The sequence below is a fragment of the Corvus moneduloides genome, chromosome 9, assembly GCF_009650955.1.
Source record: "Corvus moneduloides isolate bCorMon1 chromosome 9, bCorMon1.pri, whole genome shotgun sequence".
NCBI classification, from domain to species: Eukaryota; Metazoa; Chordata; class Aves; order Passeriformes; family Corvidae; genus Corvus; species Corvus moneduloides.
Window position 1 is genome coordinate 26272844 of NC_045484.1, and position 21969 is coordinate 26294812.

The 21969-nt window shown below is 35.6% G+C and overlaps 1 protein-coding gene across 1 annotated transcript in view; it reads right to left on the reverse strand.

Annotated features, from left to right (window-relative positions):
- FAF1 (Fas associated factor 1) overlaps positions 1 to 21969 on the reverse strand; it is a 151845-nt gene that overhangs the window by 67357 nt on the left and 62519 nt on the right. The window contains exon 8 of the mRNA XM_032117346.1: positions 4336 to 4422. Coding sequence (XP_031973237.1) covers positions 4336 to 4422 — 87 coding nt within the window. The remainder of the gene's footprint in view (positions 1 to 4335; positions 4423 to 21969) is intronic.

The window sequence follows — 21969 nt, forward strand, 5'->3', positions numbered from 1 at the left end:
TGATACACTCTCTAAAAATTTTCATTTCTAAATTCAGATTATAGTACAAATGTTAATTCGAAACATTACCATATTCCTGAACCCACAAACAAAATAGAGTTCAAAGTACTCTTCCATGTACGTAAAATAAAAGGATCCTGCCAAACCCAGTCTACTACTCTCCTTCAAGTGATTGATGAGAATCACAAAATGAAAGTAACACACAAAGTAATTAACATTACAGACTATCCAAATTATAATTATTATATTCTTACACAGAAGAAAAAAAAGCAGAGTATTTTCTAATGAGCTTGAGCTATGTATTTTAATTTAAATATAGCAAATTTTACACTTCTGATTAGTAGGCACTTGCTCTGTCAGGACTATTCATTCTTTACTCAATCAGTTCCAGAGGGAAGACTCCAAACGATGCAGTAAATGCAGACATGGCATCCATTACAATTAGACAGCCAGCGAATGTAAACCTCACAACTTGTTTTCATATCACAGTGACAGCATGTGGTAATGAACTTTCTGTTAAGAACTGTTAAGACCTGGAAAGGGAAAGAAATATATACTCCCAAATACTAATTACTCAGATGCTTAATACTCAACCTCTTCAAAAATCTGGAGTTCAGCCAAAAAGTGTCACAAATGGTTTCACTTTGTACCAGAACCTTATTTATCAGCGTTCTTAATTTCTATCTGTGCAGACACTGTGCTTAGTACTTAGCAGAGAAACAGCTAAATATAACAGCAATGCTAATTAGATCATCCATAAGCATTTGAGATTTTTTTTATAGCCCAGAATTCTCTATTAAATTCAGCTAAGGAATGTCAACCACATCTGCTACAGCCACCACAGAAGGGAAGACGGTCATGTTCACAGGCAGTAAAGGTGGTTGTGTTCCCAAGGGATGATGCAGACCCTCAAGGTGTCAGTGGCCACACATTTGTCCTGCCTGAAATGCGACTGTTCAGCACCACAGCCGAGTAACTTGTCAGCGTGGACCTGTTTCTGCCCAAGCAAATATCCAATGGCTCATCTACACCACAAAGAAGTGGAGTTACTTGATGTGAAATGAGGATTCAAGGTCTTGACCAAGGGCACTGCTTTGGGAACAGAGCATTAGGGGCAGCAGGCGGAAGGGTGGATGCTGAGTTCCCCTGGATGGGATCTGTGTGCCTGGGCACAGTTACAACACCGGGCACTTCATATTCTGCCTTTGTCTGTCTCTCCCCTTTCCCCCTCTCAAACCTCACCCTAGAACTTTTACCTCTTTTTAATGCAGAAATATATTCCATTTTGACAAGCTCACTGTCGTTACTTACAAAGAAGCAGGATTTCTCACTGCTGCACTGAAATGACTTAAAACAATGAACTAATTAAGAAAAAAATCTGTAGCTTAAATATCAAGAATAAAAAGCAGCACAAAAGCAACCTCTCCTTCTTCCTCTACTGGGTGCTGTTCTATGCTACCAAAAAAATGCAGAAATATCACTGACAACAAATCATTTTACTGAAATAAATCAAAAACCAGTGACCTCATGGGGGAAAAAGAGTTTTACCTCAAACATACACATGTAAAACTAACATCCAGAAAGCCACCCATACATATAAATAAAATCACAATGCTTCCATGTAAAAACTGTAACTAAAACATCACCTACAACTGATCTCAGATTTTTTTTTTACAGTGAACACATATTTGAATATTGCTCATTCCACTTGACACCAGTGATAACTACCAGTGAAAGCCTAGAAGTTCAGCCAATACAGCAAAAAAAAATGGAATAAATTTCAGAAATTTTACTAAATTATCCTGGCATGGTTCTCATTTTACAAACTCTGCAATGCTAAGATTGCTACAGAATCTAAAATAAAAATTGAGAACATATTGTGAATGTATTTAAAGTAAATTATAATTATGGTTTTTTATTTTCTAGGATTATTTTCAAGATTTCACTGTATCACTTGATGATATATATGCAAAAATAGATAAATTAACATTTTGAATACATTAAAGTTTTACTTATGTAAACGCATTAAAAAAAAAGAATTAGTATAAACTCATACATTTACTTTGAACTTTAACGAGCAGAACAGATATAACTTGTGGCACTGAAGTTATTCAGGCACAATAAAAGCTAAAACTTGTCCTTGCCAAACAGTGAAACGAGATTTGCACGGCCTGTGTATGCCTTGTTTCCCACAATCAAACTGTCACAGCATGAAAACATTCCCCTGCATGGGGAGGTTTTGATACCCATTTCCCTGGTGAAAGTGTGCAAAAGGATCTGAAAGAGTTATTGACAATTCATACAGTATCCCATATTCCATTAGATAGTACAAGCAGAGAACATATCTTAACTCTGAAGGGAGACGAAGCAACAATGTTTTAAATTACTATTGACTCCACTAAATTTCCTGATAATGTCAGAAGACTGTAGTCTGGCAGGTTCATAAGAGACTCAAGATGATACAGGAATCCAATTATGCCAAGTCTATTTAGTTGTCCTGTTTGCTAAGCCAAAGGTTAACGAGAACTGCACTGAAAAAACCTCCTGTGGTATTACAAAGTATTTCTTATGCTGCATAACATGCAAATGAAAAAGTATTTTAATCAAGTCTCTCTTTAACTCCTTAATTGCAATGGGGTATCCTACAAGACAGCAAATTAAAAACTCACGATGGAAAAAGTGATCTTAAAAATTTGCCACTGAACTCAAGAGATCATCATTAATTACTAAAGTAATTATTACTGAGTATTTCTAATTTGGAATAAGAAAGTTCAGATCACAGAAGCATACCTAGTCATTGCTATCATTAAATCTTTATAAATAGTAAGCTGTGGCCTCTAATTTTAGACAGAAATTAATTATATTTTTGTTGGCAACACATTCAAATCTGTTTACACAGCTGACTAGTTCCAGCTCCACCAGACTCGAGCAGAGAGCTTTGAGGACTCCTCTGCTTCAGAGCAGATGACTCAACATTCACCAATTTCATTAAAGATGAAAAGGGGAAAAATTTACCTGCAACAATGTCACTTGTAAAACAGACTTAAAGCAGATTCATGAGTTTTACATATGTGAGGTATTCAAAAGGAGGTGAAAAAATATGTGAAAACCTAACAGCTGTGGGAAAACAGATTAGAAGTGTTGAGTTTCCAATTCTTTTCTGAGCTAATGTAAACTAATAAAATGTTAAAATGGATCCACATTTCAAAGACTGTAATTACCACATGACACCATGCTGTTACTTCAGACCTTACTCAGGCTCAGATACGCCCTTGAATACATGGACAGAGATTCACCCACCCTTCTCAGACTTAAATACTGTTTCTGCAAACACCACCACAGATATATTTTACAAGTACATTAGAAATTCAGACAGCTTTTGCCTTTTTTTTTAATTGGCATAAATCCTTTACCCAGAGTAAAAAAAGGAGCAGTTATATTCAAACAGCAATTCTCCCTTTACAATATGAGAGTAGGAATAGACAGGAAAGTAATGCATGGCAGATAATGGCAATATGTAAGAAAGTAAACTCCAAATCCATTTTCACTTTGTAGAACACTCAGGTTCAATTAAATACTTAATTTTTCTACATTTTTCTCAGGTCACAGAATCTACATACAACATAACTACATAATTATTTCAGCCTTTTAGGCATTTTTTTAGTGGATTGGTGTGGGGTTTTCTAAAGAAAGGCAGACCTCACTAGCTGGCACTGGGAACATATTAGAAGAAGAAAATTATCTGAACAAAACTGAAAGACATGCTGTAAAACACACTGTAAGGACGACCATGCAAGGAAGGAAATCTAATATTTAATGGGATAGTGCAGGTAAGTCCCACAATTTTATGAATTTGTGGGCAATTCTCAGTCAGTGGATTCTGTCACCAGTGGTGACCCCTCACTGATTTCAGCAGGAACACCTCCTGCTCTGAAGCCAGGCAGAGGCTTAAGCATGAACTGAGTGAGCTAACACACTGTGTGGAAAATATCTAGATGTGTACTCAGAGCACAAATAAAAATCAGGGCTCTTTTCCTGAAGTTCAATCACTCAATAACTTCAACTTCAAAAATGCTGCGCAGCTTTGCTTCAGTCTAGAATATGTCTCCTTCTTGTCTAAAACATGCACTGAATCTGATACACAGGAATCATTTCCACATGCTTCAGTCATCCAAACCTTGAGCATTTGTATCTTCCAAGACAAAACTCTGAAGTGTGTGTAATGTTAAGGTACTGCATGTGAGACAGTGAATGCTACTGAGTGATTCCAATCAACAATCCATGTAAAACCAGCCATTTGCAGGAAGGAATGACATGAGAAGCAAAGGAACTCACCGAGTCGTCTGTGGCTGAAGAAGGCCAACCTTCCCACAACTGGTGACGGACAGGGATACTGGTCAGGTCATACACATTCCGCTTTACCTGGAAAAAAAAATAAAAATAAATCAGAACTTGCTCTAAAAAAGGCAGCCAAACTGCATTGTTTTCATCACAGCCCCAAATTTTCTATTTTTTCTGGTTACTGTAAAACGGGTTCCTTCAACGCTCTTAGATTCGGATGTGGTCAGCAGGTTTACACACAATACAGCAAAAAGCAACTGAAGAAACTGTGTTAAAAGAAAAAAAATTAAAATCTAAAAATTACCATTCAAAATGCTTCATTATTACTTCAGCATTATGAAAGCGCAAAAAAAAAATTCGTAACGGAAAATTTCCAAGTAAAAAGTATTACAAAGCAATGAAAAAAAGTTAAGGGAAACAGAAGGTAGTAATAAAAATTCTGCTGCATCTTTTGCTAGTTAATTTTCACCTGAAAATATTGTGTGGAAACCTAATCAAATAAGAAATACAACTAATTTTGCATAAGCTTCTTAAATGGGATCCAAAAATAAAAACCAGTATATTAAACCTGAAAATATTAATTAATAAGCACATTTTCAATTAAGACAACACATTTCAAATATTTATTAACAAAATGCTAAGTAACTAATTTTTACATCAACTCTTTTCTCATGCTATTAAATTAGAAGTCACTACTGTTAATCATCTCACATGATGATTAACAGAAGGAATGAAGGAGGGGGAAAAAGAAGAAAGAGTTGAAAATTTCAAATACAGGAAGCATACTGCAAAATACAAGAATCACAAAACTCCTTCCATGAAAACATTACCACAGACAGAAAAGCAAACAAGTTTTATTGGAAGTTTTGTGATAAACAATTATTTAAATCACAAAAATATATATTTTGGTACTTAGGATGGAGAGTGGTATCTTAAATTCTGAACAATGTCTTACACCTGAACATAAAGACTGCACAAATAATGTACAAATATTGCCCATCTGGACCACAGTTGTGAACAACAAAATCTTCCAGCAAGCCATGGTCGCTTTTCATAGAAATCACAGAACAGTCTGGGTTGGAAGGAACCTTAAAGATCCTCTCATTCCAACCCCATGACCTGGGCAGAGACACCTCCCACTACACCAGGTTGCTCAGAGCCCCATCCAACCTGGTCTTTTTTTGGTTTGCCTTTCATAAAACTGCTATGTGGGAATACAAGGTCCTCCCACATTTTCACAGGTCTAGACAGATCCCAACCACCTATACTGCATCCAGAAAAACATTCTCAAAGGTTTGATACTTTTTAATAGTATTTTGTATGACCATTCTCTAGGCAAAATATCTGAACAAGTCACAAGCTCTGCATCCCGGTCTCGGCTCTGAGAAGGCTGCACAGTCCAACACTAACAGACACAAGAGCCCATTAAACCAAAAGATATTAAGGCAGATGGCTAATATTTGACTTAAATCAAATGACAAGGCTACTCCAAAAACTGTCCTTTGATGCCTTCTTTAGATTTTCCCTTGTTCACTTGTCAACAGGAAACAAACAGCAATTAACTGCGTTCTAACTTCTGCTATGAGAATTACTAAAAGTTTCATGAACTGAAAAAAATTATTATATTATAGCTGTCAGCAGAAAAAGGTCTTTGAGCTAGCACCTTGCCTGCAGTCTAGTCTTACCCTGCGTTAACAACTTTTTCTGAACAGAAAAACAGTTTGCAAAAATCAGAAAGAAAGCTGAAATTTGCCAAAATAGTAACTGCTAACATAATCCATGTAGATAAAGGTTTCATATTCCAGAAATGAATTAAAGACAATTCTATACTACCATTCTTAGGAAGATAATACAAAAAAAAAAAGAGATCTTTTATACCAGTTGATCCTACCCATTAATCAGTACTGGACATTTCTTCAGCACTGAAGCACAGTTGAAGTTTGACTCCATGGTAAAGTAATATGAACATATGGAATGTACATATGCTCCCTCTAAAATTTGTCATTTATTTTTAGTACAGGATGTATATGAAACATCTGGCAATAAATACTCATCTTAAAATATTTTTGCATATTGAAATAGCACCAAAACTCTTTCCCTGGGTCATCTTTAGAGACAAATGCTCCATGGATCCTTTCTTTTAAATTCTGCACAACAATAAATGGATGGAGAATATGTGTGCAGACATTAAGCAGTGAAATAATTGTTCTAATCACTGTAATATAATCTAAGGAGGGTGAGGGACAAGGCAGGGATTTTCACACATAGTCTTCCTCACAAATGGTGCTTTGGGCAACATTCTTCAAAAGATTCTTCATGGCACAGCCACGAAGGTTGCCAACAAATACCCTCAACTGAGAAAACTCAGGGCATATTGAGATGCAACACAAAGTACAGTGCTCTTACTGTATTTTCAGATCTTTCATTCAATTACTGTTGCTCTTTCTCATTATTTTTAGTACTAGAAGTTATTTCATGCTAATAAAGTGCCACTTAGGAAAAACTGTGAAGCACTGCGTCACATTTCTGGATAGATTTAATATACAGGCTATGCAGATAATAATTTCAATAGTATCAGTTTAAAGCTTTATGAACATAAATATTCTGCACAGGTGAGTAGGAAAGAAAAGCTTCAACTTATTCTCCAAGAGTAAGATACAATACACCTCCAACTCTTGAGTCTGTATCTCACTAAAGAATGGAAGTTAGGCCATGTGGGTTTCTTACCTGGACATTTCAGTATCAACAAGCGGAGCTTGGATTTTCAGCTCAGCTTTGCATTCACTGTATGTTTTAGAATCATTAAGATATCTCTCCATTTTTTCCCAAAACTGGTAAATTACATGTACACATGATAACCTTTATGCTAATATTAGTTTTGTTTAGGAGTTTTTGCAGGGAGACTGACCTGGTAACTATGCTTCAATTGAAAAAAAAAAAATTACAACTATATTTCAACTAAAAAAATTGAAATAAGAACACTGGGGTTTTAAGATATAGAATACTGAAGTATCTATTAGCAATTCAAGTGGACTTCATTTTAGCGCTTCCTCATAGTGTCCTTGATAGCTTTGTAAAGAAATGTTGCTTCATACTGACCCCACAACAGCCCAAAATGTAACAATCCTGATCTGTGTGTGATCATGAGAACACAGTTCTTGCTGGTTTAGTTTTCTTGCATTAAAAACCAGGATAAACCGTCCCTGTGAAATATTTATTTTCCAGTTACACACCAGAAATAATATTATTTTCACAATATAAAACTCTAAAGTGCGCTATTTTTAAATAACAAGTGAAACTTATTTACAGAAACATGGGATCAATAGGACTACATAATATTGTTTTCAAAAAGCCTTCAGAAGTAAAAATAAATAACTCGGAAGTCACATTCCTCAAATTCCCTTTTAATTCCAAAGTACAACAGAAAGGCATTATGAAAAAAACAGTATTTCCCTTCTTTCATTAACTCATCTGTAACTGCACTGAATTCAATAACATTCCTCTGCTATTCTAAGCTTGAAAGGCATGCTCGGGGTAAAGTGTTATGTTGGTATAAAGCACAATGCCAGACTGATGTGCTGGACAAAAGTGATCAAAGTTGAAGTAATTTTAGCCAACGCACAAGTATTCTGCTGCATTATTCTACCAGAATGACATCTGTTGAGCAACTCGTCGCAGAATAAATCAGTTGTTATAGGCAGGCCTGGCTGGGTAGGGGACCATGTAAGACTGATTAGAGTAATGTTTGATTAAACAAACTGCTTGCAGTTAAGATCATAACTGGATTTGGAATTCATGCCAAAGTAGTCCTCTTCCAAACAACAAGCCACAATCGATTATTTAAGATAAAATAAGCTTGCTTTTAAATAATGATTTGATTTTTGGTTTCTTTGGTAATTAGAGCACTATTACGAAAGCAGACTGTAAAATATTTTAGAGATTAGAATATTTACCAACTGAGTATAGAAGACCCCTTTTCTTCATTAACTGACTGAATTTCAGTTTAAAGTGAAAAACTCCATGAGGAGGAAAAAGTTCTAAAGATTCATATAAAGCATAACCATAAACCACTCCTTCACTGGGCCAATAAAAATCTACAGCCACACTCTTCACATAACTGAAAAAAGTTAGCACAGTAAATGGACAAAGTCTGTGTTAAGGATTTTACTTTTAAATTCACTTGGCATTGAGAGGACGACCGAAATCTTTATCGTGTAAAGCAAACTCTAAATTGCAGTGCCATCCACTGAGCTACATTTATTGGCAAACTTCTTGGTCCCCCACTTTTGATCAGTTTGAAATACGAATTGGTGGCATTGTCTTTGTGCAGCTCAGAATGTCTTTTCATAATGTTCAAATGCCATGGTGACTGGCACATTACTATGGCAGCCACCCTTCAGATTATCATCTCCAGAATATAAGAGATCATTTAAAAACAAATTAAAGGCACATCTATTTGGTTTCACTACTCAGCTGTAAACAGTATCAATACAATAATTTAAACAAAAAAGAAAAATAGCCCATATATTTCAGATGCAGTGTTACTTGGAAAATTATGTATAATTCCTGCAGAATTCCCCAACTTGCACCTATACATTGGTGCTGGAAAACCACAAGAAGTTTCACCTTCAGCTTATTTTCACCGGTTTTAGAAGGGAGTTAAAATACTAAACAACTTTTAATAATTTAAGAAAACCCATATGTCAAAGTAGCCAACACACTCAGAAAACTTCCCAGATAGAGGCAGAGTGTTACCTTCCTATCTTTCACTGGTTTCTTTAAACAGATTAATATGTTGCTTTAAAAGTAAGGTTAAACACAAAAGATACACTTCATTTGCAGATATGAAGCTAAACCAACATTCAAGGTCCTTCCACATTCATATTAGTAAGGATAAAGTGAAGCAAAACATACCACAGGGTAGAAGTCTGTACCAGCTAATGTGATGACAACAACCTTGTGGTGATTGCACTTATCAGGAATAAGTAGCTATTTTCTCATCTCTGAATGAGAAAAATCTGAAACCTGCTGTCAAAAACCAAAAATCTAACACTTACTAAATGACTAAAAAAATTAAATTTATGCTGAATCATCAAAGAACTGTCATGCCTGAATCTGTATCTTTGAATCACAACAAATCACAACAAAGTTTAACAGTAGTTTCCCTCAGGCTTTTTTCCGCTTATGCAGGTACAAAGTTAAGTGAAATAATGTACATAATGAACTTTTGTTAGTCTTATTATTAAATATAATTTATGCAAAGCTGTAAATTGGCTGAGATGCTAAAGACTGTTCCAGGCACATAGGCAGCATGAAAGACAGTGCAAAAATGAGTGCATGTAAGGCAGACAAAAGGAGCAATAAAGTCAGAGGACTGTGAGGAATGTGGAATGTGAGTTGGGGGACGCAGGGAAGTGAGATCAGATGCAGACAGTCCAAGGTTGCATGGGGCACTGATGGTACAGTGGAAATCTTGACTTTGACATTGTAACAGGGAAGAAGCCAAGACAAGTAACCAAAATTTTTAGGAGACAGCAATAATACAGGCGGGGGCAGTGCCAGGAAGAACTCCAAAGTAAGCAGAAGCATTTTGGTGAAGAAAGGAAGAAAGATGGAAAGAAAGGAGACAAACCCAGCTAAAGCGATAGGCTTAGAGATTATAGACAAAAGCATTTAACATCTCTGCCAGGCAAAATTCCAACAGATAGCAAAGAGCACTGAGAATCTGGCAGGAATAGATGGGAAGCAGTGGCAGAATCAACCAAGTTTCTAAGCACAGAGAAGCACCAAAGGTGATAAAATGCTGAATTTGAAAAGATAACAATGTTATCAACACCTATGAACAAAAGATTGGTTAGATAAAAGGGTGATTGCAGTTAATTGTGGACTAACAAGAATTATTAAAAATACAGAGATGCAAAACTAGAGAGAAAGAATTTCTGAATTTCTTAACCTTAAAAGTAATTTTTAGCCAGCTACCCACAGATAGGATATAGTCATACACAGTAAAGTAGTGCACTGTGTCAACCACCACTAACATTAACACCCAAACCAGAACTCTCAGGTTACTTTACCCAAGACTCATTTACGGGAAAGGTTATAAATCTGCTCCACTCACAATTTTGTCTGGATTCTTGTCTTTCCACTACATAACATAATAAACTATACTAAAGCATAAAAAGCAAAGGTTCTTTAAATCATCAAATTTTAATTTTACTCTAAGTTTTACATTAGAAATAATAGTGCAATTCTAAAGACATCAAATGATAACCTCCCTCTTCTTGCAGCAGCTGACTGAAGTTTAAATTACAGAATGATTCCAATTAAGGAATTAAGATGTCAGAATTGGGCTATTTTTAAATAACAGCATCTGCTTCTTGCAGATTTTATACCACTGAAACTCTCTAAGGAAGACTCACTATGCTATTTACATTCACACATTCTCAATTCACTCTGTTGTAATCTAAAAGAAAAAATACACTTCCAATGTAAATATTTAAAATCTATATTGGATGCAAAAGAAAACCTCACCTGCCCAAGCCTATCAGCCAAAAGTCAGTCGTGATTCAGCACTTTTATAAAATGCACAGGAACTCCACTGTGTGTTTTACGAAAATACATTTTCTAATTAATTTTTTATTTCATATCTCTTCCTTTAAATTACTATTTTTGCTTTTAATATCTCTGAAAATATTCAGGTGTGCACTTATTAAGTTTTCCTGTTTAGTAGGCTAAAGCTTTGAAACCTTGTTTCTTGTTTAATGCACAACAGGAATGCATTATATTCTAATATAATTGATTTTAATTCAATGTCCAAAATACATAACTTGCTTATTCTACTATGACAAATAAAACTGAAACAAATAAAAGCACCAAAACATGCATAACTCATTAAAGTAGTTTTCTCTTCCCTCTCATTAGAACTGTTTCATTTTCAAATTAAAAACAATACGCAATTTCTGACCTTAACAAAAGGGCCCTAAGACAACCTGAATGTCCATTGTACTTCAGCCACATACAAAGCAGAATTCATCAGTGAGTTACAACACACACACACACACAAAACCAACAGAAAATTTTATGCCAAGTTTTTGTGCACCATTTTTCAATAATTAAACACATTTTATGTACAGAAACGCCACTAATGCATCCAACTTTAAAGTGCATGGAACAGTGTTTGAACCAAAATAAACCCAGTTTAAACTATGTCAAAAATGGGTTGCATTGTACTGTAGCACTCAACAAATACTCTGCCAATATCTTAATTAAAAAGCTTGGTGGAATTGTTCACATTAACTTAGATCTGGAAAATAATGTGCAAATTTTTGCTGACATTTTGCTGATAAGAGGTCAAACCAATAAGATTATATCATATTAAACACGGAGCTAATGTATTTTCTGAGGATTCCAATTCCTTCATTACAGTACTTGGAAGAGAGATGGAAGTACATGAATTTTGCCTCTCATGGTTGGAAAGGTGGAGTAAGAACTTCATGTATCTAGGGATTAAATGAATATTTTAATGTAAACACTACATTCAGTTTGAGAGATGAGGCGAGGAGAAACTGGCAACTACTTTGACAGATTAAGTGGCTGGATAAGTAAAGGCAAAGTTAATGCATTACTTGGCTATTATGTATTTAAAATGGCAGAGGGAGGAAAACTTTCAGGAGAAAGAATCTGTAAGCAGACAGTAACCTTTAAAAAAGAGAGATGATTCACCAAAGCAATTTAGTAAAAACATCTCATTTAGGAAAATAAGGAACCAAATATGAGGAACCAGCACCACTTCCAGAAAGGCATATGGATTCTTTACTCACCAACTAGGCACTTACAGCCTCATTCCCCCAGATTTATATCCATCATAAGGTATCATTAAACAAAATCCAAAAAAAACCCATTCATTTGATTTCATTTATATAAATTCTTGATGACTACAGCTAGTCCAAATAACTTACGTGAAATACTACTGGCAAACTTTAAATGTCCTAAATTCAGAAAATAAACTGCTTTTTCCTAAGCTAGCTGGCTGTGCTCTAGCCTTTTGTTCTACAGCTGTGATACACCTTCCATGACACCCCCTACCCACTTTACAGCCTCAGTGAGCAACTGTATTTCTGAGCTGTAACACTTATTCAAATGATTGAGAAATTTTTGTCAACTAGGAGTTACTAGAAGCTCATCCAGTTTGGAAATCACAAGGTTATTTAAAAATTCATTAACTAATGACATTTAAGATTCATTATATTTTGTAAATTTTTGCAAGGAAGTGTTTGGCAGTTTCCTTTTAGCAATAGAAATAACATTGTGAATAAATTATTTTCATAGATTTCACAATTATTCATACTTCATTATCCCCTATTTCATTAATTTGATCTCATATTTTAGCCGCTTTTAAACCAATCCTTCTTGGATGCAATTTGACCTTTTAAAATGGATTTGTGCCAAGTGTGTATCTTAACATTACAATCTAAAAAACCATGGTTCATTAGGTAATACTAGTATATTTTTGGTTAGACCTGAAAATTTTGAAATAGAAAATAAAAGCAAGGCTACAACTATCCATTTACTGGATCTTCTGATGTGTGAACTTCTGACTGCCTCATGCAATCCATATAAATATGTGTGTGTGTGTGTGTGTATATATATATATGCGCCTACAACAAAATCTGAAAAGATGGATGCCCCAAGCACATGAGATGTTCCCTCAAATACTTAGCAAGATATTTTTTCAACCTCAACTTTCCTGTCCAGACAATTTTGAGAATTAACCTGAGCTCTCTTCAAGCTACCAGATACTACTTTTTGCCAGTGCCCTGGATCAGACTTCTCATGGGCTGCAGCATGTGGCAAATGTTAAGTACATTCACAATTTTATATTATACACGATATTAAAATTCTACAGCTGTCTGGCTGTCTTTAAAATGTGGGCTTAGTTCCCAATGCCTCATTTTTCTGACAGCATACATGCACGTTTTAATTCTGTAAAATAAAGAAACCTCTTTGCTGATGTCCATCTTCAAATCTCTAAAATTAGCTATCCTTGTTGAGCAGCATTGTTGCTAAATGCAAGGTACAATCTTCTGAACTTGATGGTGAAGTTCCTAGATGCTGCTATATGGCCTGCACTGTGCAAAGGTTCAGCTCACATAATTATTATTATTCATTGCTTGTAGTGCCTAGGAGACTTAATTGTGATAATCCCCTCTGAACTTTAAACTGCATGACCCTTTGATTTTTTTAATAGAAGGTTAAAAGAAGAAACAAATTCCTATAGAAGGAGAAGGGAAAACACATTCTTAAGAAATTGGGGCAAGAGACATGAGTATTTTTTTTAAAAAATCATTTTAGCAGCACACAAGCATGAGGTTGAAATGGGGTATGAAAGAATTAAGACTGCGAGCTAGCTGTGACATTAGAGATTGAAAGGAAGATGAGATTAGGGTTAAAAGAGATCAAACTACAAAGACTTACTGCCAAAACAATTTTACAAATTTATTTGAAAACACCTTAAACACTTCTACTAACAAAATAAAACTGCTGATAATACCTGAAGTTTGTTTGTTTGCTTGTTTGATTGTTCGACATGCACTGACACAGAAAAGATACATTTTGAAGTCCTAGCTTGTTTTTCCATTCAGCAGGAATGGTCATTTGAGAAAATATCACTTATTAGTTACCTAAATGACACAGCACTGCTCTCTGGAAACTTTTAACTCACCTCTATGCACATTACGAAAGACAACAGCAACTGCTCCTCAGGCATCTATTACCAGATCACCGTCAAAAGGCATCTACTCTTTTGGCAAAACATTCAGTTGCAATATGAAGGGTAAATACAGTTTCTAATATTTTTACCCCCAAGGTCCCAATTTCAGTTGATTTTATGTCCTGAAACATCGAGAGATTGCTAAACACCTTGATACTTCTTGATCATGAAGTTAAGTACATGCCAAGACCATTAACTTTGATCCAAGCCATTCAAAATTGGTATGAAAACACAATTTCAACTATTAAATACACATTCTGTCCATTCTAACATGTCTCAGACTTATCAAAAGCTACTGTCACTACTGGGTAATGGTAAAATATTAACTAAAGCTGAGAAGTAAGAAAAAAGCCCCATGCCTGTTAACACAGGCTTGGTCCCACCTTGTCCACATCACTTGTGCATATATTCATTTATAGCACAGTGACTCTCGTGGATAAAGTCAGGCTCCCACTCATAAGGACATTAAAGATTGTTTCTGAATTATCACTGGTAATGAAAGAGAGAGTCAATGTGACTCTTGCAGCGGAGAGGAAATCTGTTACATTTTCACAGCTGCCATGTTCTGAACAAAATAAAAGTTTAGACAAATATATTTCTAGTCAAACACCCTCATCTTCATTTAAAAAGTAACTGGCTTGCAACAGCCGAAGCATGATAAATAAATAAACTGGTCTTTGGTCACTTCCCTACTTGGGAATTTTCAAGAGTTTCAAAAGTAATCACTCAAACAAATGAATGGTAAAACAAATGGTCATTTTTAGGAACTAACAGGGAGAAGAATGGAAGCTAGAAGTCCAATTCTTACTGCATTCAATCATAGTAAAGAGCACTATTTAGATACATATAGGTGGAAAAGGGGAAAAAAACCAAAACCCGACCAAAAAACTCCCACTTAAAAGTTTCTTTTCACTTTGGTTCAACAAGAGAAGAAATCCTACTGCCTTCCCCAAATCTCAGATTATGACTCCAAGAAAGATGTTCCTTAACACATTTCATTAACAGTATCTTCCTCCACTCCTACCCAACTACGTTTCAAAATAGAAACTGATTCTGTTTCAGTCTTAAAAAATGCATAAACCACATTTGCTTCAGCAATCCTTAATTTAAGTGATAAGCCTACCAATTTTGGTCTAAGAAAGAGAACATCACAAAATCAGTATTTTCTCATGTGTTTTTACTTGTTCTCTACACAATCGATAAAATAAACTTTTATGAGTTTATTTTAAAAATAAACCATATTTTCTTGCTCCTAGAGACAACATAAAATCTATTCAAATTTTTGTAAATAAATGGTCAATAATTATAAAGCATTTGCGAATTTACACATCATATGAAAAATAGTTCAATCTATTAACTTTGTGAAGCCAAGTACCACAGTCATGCAGAGAGTTGTGAAGTACTTTCACATGAAGAAATCCTCCAATATCTCTACCTTCAACATTTTACTTCTCTCTTCCCACCACTTTTACACTTAAAAGTCACAGCAAACCGGCTGCTTAGTGAAGAGAGATGAGCAGACTTGCTGTGCAGCCCTTTTATTCCTAGGGCCAGCACACAAGGTGTATCTAAAAAGGAAGATGAGACACAGATATGAAGGTCTTGTGCATTATATTAATTTCCCAAAGCAAAAATGATGTGCAAAGTGCATTTTTTCTGAAGACTTACTGGTATTATTACCATAAAAAGAGAAGATGGGTCATCCAGAAACCCATCAATAACTCAAGTGCTGACTTGCTTGGTTCACTTCAGTTGTTGGCATCAGGTAGTTGGCAGAATCTTATGTGAAAGCTCTGTAGGAAGTCAGCTCTAAAGTAAACTGTGACATCTTTTCTCAGTCACTCTAGCTATGAATTTAATAAATTCTTTGATGTGGTTGCATTTGAATAGATATTCTATTCATGTTATTCTGAATTCAAGTTAAACTATAAAACAATGTTCATTGAGCTGTCAGTCAAATTTCTACTAACAAAAACATTTCTGGGTACTTCCTCCATTTCATTTTCATGTCTACCAAATCAAAACTTCTTCTGAGGTCCTTCTGTATATCAATAATATTCAGAAGTAATTTGAAATTAATTTCTGCTTCAACAAAGTAATGGCTGTTAGTTTCACAATGGAAAAGAATTGCAGACAAACAACGTGTTTTAAGAATATCAACATACACACATCAATTACAAGTACAGTTACTAATATTGCTGATTGCTAATACATTTAAGGTATATGCATGCAAGGTGCCCAATTTTACTGTTAACAAGCAGCTCTCCTATATACATATACATTTTTAAAAAGAGAATTCAGTCTATTTAACAATTCACTAACAAAGCTATTCCTTAGCTCATCCCTGCCATAACCTGCTCTATTCAGAAACATATGGGAAAAGACATTAAATAACCAGTGAAAACCATGGACTTCTGGTATTAGTGCTACACATTGCATACCCCTATTCATTATTCCACCTCCCTTGTTTAATCTATCATTAAGACTCAGTGACCCTACACTAAATTTAAAGCAGATCCTTCCTTCCTCCCATGCCTAAATTCACATACTTTTCTAGTTGGGGATGCCCTCAAGTATTAGCCACTCTACAGGGTTTCTCTAATCTCAGCTCTGAACTATGTTGTGCTATAGAAGCAAGAAATTGCTGGTTTACATCTTTAACTATGGAATCTTCCACCCAAAAAAATCCCCTCCTTTACTTAATAAGATAGAGAAAAATCTTTCATGTAGAAGATATTTAACATATTTAAAAATTATGTATTTTCCTTTATATGACATAGAATAAAAGTTATAAGGTATATTACTTTAAATCACTGCTTCCCTGAACTTGTTTCCCAGAGTTCCATTGGCAGCAATTTCATAGCTTTCAAAAGTTTATTGTTACATGGTAGAAAAGCTAGAACTCTATTTGTATTCAAAGTCAGTATGAAACAGGTTTCTAAAAAACAAATTTTAAAAAAATAAAGCAAGAAGATGTCCACAAATCAGATATTAGACTTGCTTTTGTTTTTTAACATAGGAACTAAAACCATACAAAAATATTAAGACCTCTACCTCTTTCATTTCTTTTTACTGACACAGTTTGCAGTTTAAAAGTAATGGCACTACAGGTGGAAACATATAATGAGTTTTCTGAATGAGGAACAAGAATCATTATTATTGCCATCTCTAGTATTTTTCAACTATACCCCTGCCTTCCTCTTCCACAACAAGGGGAACACCGGTCTGCACCAGGATTTTAAAAAGTTAAAGACACTAAGACTGTGAGCGAAGCAGAGATGAAATTCTCTTGAGTTAACAAAATGAGTCAGGCAAAGGTACAATCCAAATACAGATTTTTATGCCTCCCAAAAGAAGTCATAAAAATTTTTTTAGGTTTCATGAGTAATACTACTTTTAGTGTATTTAAAAATGTTTAAACACATTTCCTCAAAAAATAAAGTTGAAAAAAGCAGCTGCAACCTGGCCAAAAAGCCCAATATGCATTCTCTCTGGCTCTTTCTTTAATTTAAGTCCTTCCCCAAGCAAGTCAGTACTTGAACAAGTATACATGAGTCATAACTACATGTAGAATACAAAAAGTTGATGGGAAAAGCAAATTAGTAAGGTTCAAGTTGTCAGGTTATCAGATAACAGAAAAATATTAGGAACAGTTAAAATAAACATGGTAAGCCAAGAGCAACACTAGAAAACCTGAAGTCTAAGTTCTACACAGGTGCAGACATGGGAAGATGAAGAGAAAGTGTTACTGGAGAACGAAAATAAACAGTAACTGTGAACTCTACAGATCAATTTGGAGACAAAAATTATCTGGAAGCCTCTCCAAGAAGAAGTTTTCTTTACAAACAGCAAGACTTTTATGAAGAAAAGAGGTCCTGCTAAGGCCCCAGTCCTGCAACCTCTAGTTCAGGCATTTTTCCTGAAGTGGACTGGCTTCCAGACCTGGACTGCTTAAATTAAAAATATAAGTAGTCTACAATATTGAAATCACATTTTCCTTTCGAATTCCAAAATATTAAAAGAAAACTACATTATCTTGTTCCATTAAAGGAGTGCACAGCTGTCTCTCTCAAAGCAACGAGCTTATTCACTGTATCTTCAACAGTGGTCACCTTCATGAATAGTCTGATTTGAGTGACCCAGAAACACACAAAGCTGTTTCATGATGGAGGAGTCAGTATTTCTTGAACATACAACTAACTGCAATTTCATTCGTGTTTGACCAAAACACTACAGGATTACCTCTTCTGTAGATTCCAGTCTATACAAAGCTCACCATCCATTTGCTGCAGAACAACAACAGAAAAACTTAATGATGACTTCAGAAAATGAGCTAATATAAAGCTATTCTGACCATTTTCACTATTCTATTGTGCAAACTTGTCATCTCACTGAAATGGAAAGTCTTGAATAAAGGTTAACTTAATTAATTAAACTTACATATTATTTTTTCTGCACTTTTCAGTCTTAGCTTGACACGCAATTCTATAACTATTAAATAAGCAGTGAACATATTCCATTAAATGAAAAAAAATTACTTAAATTACAGATTAGTGAATCTTAGCTAATCATTTCTCCCAAAACACCTCCAATACTGCACAGAATTAACATAGTCTCCATTAGAATTCCTTTATCTAAAATAAAACTAGAAACTATGTATTACAAAACAAGATCCACAGATAACAAATATTAAGATCTGAAAAAATCTATTCAGCTCAAATTAACACATTTCTATAAATCAAAGCAAAATTCATCCTCACGTTCATTCCTGTTACAGAATTGTCACCTCAATAGCCAATAAAAAGAAAGAACTAATGAGGTATTTCAGTATCTCCCAAAGAAATATTTTCAGCTCTGTTTTTCTTTTAAGTGCTTGAAAGGAAAAGAGTAATGAATTGCTCCCACACAGTCTTTTTATTATTCTGTTATAGCAACAAGAGAGTTACACCAAGTCTTTATTTTTCACATACTCCAAGATATGTTTTTGTGTCACTGCAACAATGACAAAGGAAGCAGACCAGGAAGGACAGTTATTTATCAGCACCAGGGAAGTGCTGCTTGAACCAGCAAATGTCCTTGTTTCTACTAATGGGTAACAGGGTGAGAGGACAGATTTATTTGGTAACTAAGTGATATCTGAGAGTCCTGCACTAATATCCAGACAACAATCCAAGATACTTAGGAAGTAAGTTTCCACAAGAGACGAGGATCTAGACTTCTACCAAAAATCAGGTAATTCAGGTATATCTCATTGAGTTTCCAGGACTACTTCTCCCTGTTAGGATGAACATCCCCTAATGGAGGTGAGCAGGTATCCTCTAACCCTGAAAGTATCCACATTCATCACGGGGGCCATGGATTTGAGATGGGGAAGACAAATCTGTTACAGTTCAGCAGTAACAAGCTGGAAACTTGAAGAAAGAACTGAGAGATTTCACCGGTCATTCAACTACACAGAGAGTATGCCCTGGACCTAAAATTGTTTTAAACAGGACAGTAAAATCATAATCACTTCTTTCATGATCTACACAATAATATTTGGAAGAAAATTAATTAGAGGCACATCCAACAGATCAATGTATACAACAGGCAGGCTAAAGAGACTTGAGGACTAGAATAGATTTATTAGCATCTTTTTTTGTTGTATCTGGAACTAAAAGATCAGCCTTGAATAACCACAGCCTGGACAGTTTTCAGGATATCCTCCCACGTCTCTCTTCAGAAATGTTCCAAATCAATGGGACACAGAACCCTTGAACACTCACAGAGATGCATAAGATGGGACTGAGCCTTTTCTGACAGGCCAAATGCTTTCTGAGAGAAGTCAGGTGTCTGATCACTTATTAAAGAATCATCACAACCATGACACTGGAGTATGTGAGGCTTAAGCACACTCACTATCAACAGCAGCTGAAAAAAATTTCATAAAGAGCTTGTGATCCTGCCTGGGCCAGTGAGCTTTCACTTACCCACCAACCATCAGAAGAGGGTCAGAAAGCTATATATCTATCCAGTCACACGGAAGGCATGACTGATGACAATAAATCTGGCAAATTCATGCTGCAGCCTTGTGTTTTGAAGTAACACATGCATGAATAGCAGTCCTGACTCAATAAGAACCAAAAAAGTTGAATTACGATGTACACAGACAGGAATCTGGCACAGAATGATCTCCTCAAGCAGCAAAACCATCTCAGTAATATAAAAACCCTCCACATGAATGCAAAAACAAAGGCTTTTGGACACTGTTTTAAAGGTAAGTATCATCATCTTGTATTTATTTTGGATGTTTCAAATAGTTTCTGTAAAATCCTCTTCCCTTGAAATAAGAGGCCATTACTAAAGTCCAGTGGATTGGAAGACCCAGAAAAGGTCTGCCTGCAGATGTCTTATGAAAACGAATTCCTGAACAGCAGCAGGAAAACACACGGCAGGGATGGCAGAAAGCCAACAAAAAGCTAAGAGCTGCTGGTCATGTCGTCACAATGAAAGCCATTTTAAATTGTAATTCCAGATCAGGAGAATTGTCTGTAATCTGTCACCAAAGCTATGGAGAAAATGGAGAGATGAGATTGGAAGGGAAGTAAGTCACTCCTTTCCAAAATTTTCAAAACATTTTGGAAAGCAGGGATTGAGAGAGACTGAGATACCAACTACTAAATATAAGTGCACCTGTGGTGGCTTTGCCAGTGATGATAACCCAAGGACTCTATCATGATCTGCAAGGAAGCTGTTGGAGCAGGAAGTCATTCAAAGACATCTGCAGTTAGTTCTGCCACACATATTTGACCTTGTTGGAGACTCTCAAAGCTTGGAATCAACCTATGCCTGAAAAAAAATCCTCAGTTACTCACTGAAATTCAAAAGTTCAGTTGTGTAAGTGATGAAAAAAGATCCTGTTTCTAGATTTTGGTACACAGGCAATGTCAGAAAAACCGGAAGCTCCTGTTCATATCACCACCTCTTTGAGATTGATATTCCAGATCCAATCCTTGAAAATAGGTCACTAAAAGACTAGAATCTGGGATGGAGATTTTGAGGATATGCTAATGGCATATTATCTTAAAAATGTTTATGAATGCACATGGGACATTAATTAGCCTTGGGAAAGATGTAAAATTAACCTGTAAGAAAGCAGCAATACCATTCAAATGAACAAGATGAACAGTAGAAATTACAAGCTTACACTTTTGTTCTTCAGTATGTGTCTCTGATTCAGAAGATCTTAAGGCATTTTTACCATGCAGGGATAGAGAAGGATAGAAAAGCCCATTTCAGAATAAAAACTGTGTAGAAATACTTGCAAATTAAATGCCTCTTTTTACTTTCATCAGAGCTTTCCTTTTAAAAAAGAATCAATAAAGCCTCAGAAGAGTAAACCATGTGTGGTTTGTTCTTCCTGCATCAGCATCAGTGCCAATTAAATTCTGAACCCTAAATCTTTATTGTTTCCTATTAGCTGCTAACTAGAAGGAACACTGTGATTTTCTGAGATCCCAGGCTGAGACTTGCTGTAGCAGCAGCTAGAAAAAAATGATCTTGTTTTGACTTGTCTGCTGGGTAAACTTGACATTGAAGCTACATGGTGGAAAATAAATACATAATACCAAGATGTTAATTTTACAGCAACACTTAACTCTTGTGACCACAATTAACACTCAGAGAGGGGGAAAAAAAAGCCATTGACAGGTTTGCCTGGCTCCTGCTTCTGCACTGCTTCCCAGGCTCCTTCCCTGAGCAGTGGCTCAGCTCCTGCACAAGCCAGGCTGGCACTGACCCCAGGGGCTGCCTTCAAAGCAGCATGAGGGGAGGAAGAGAGGAGCAGGATGACAGGGAGGTAAATACAGCTGTAAAATGAC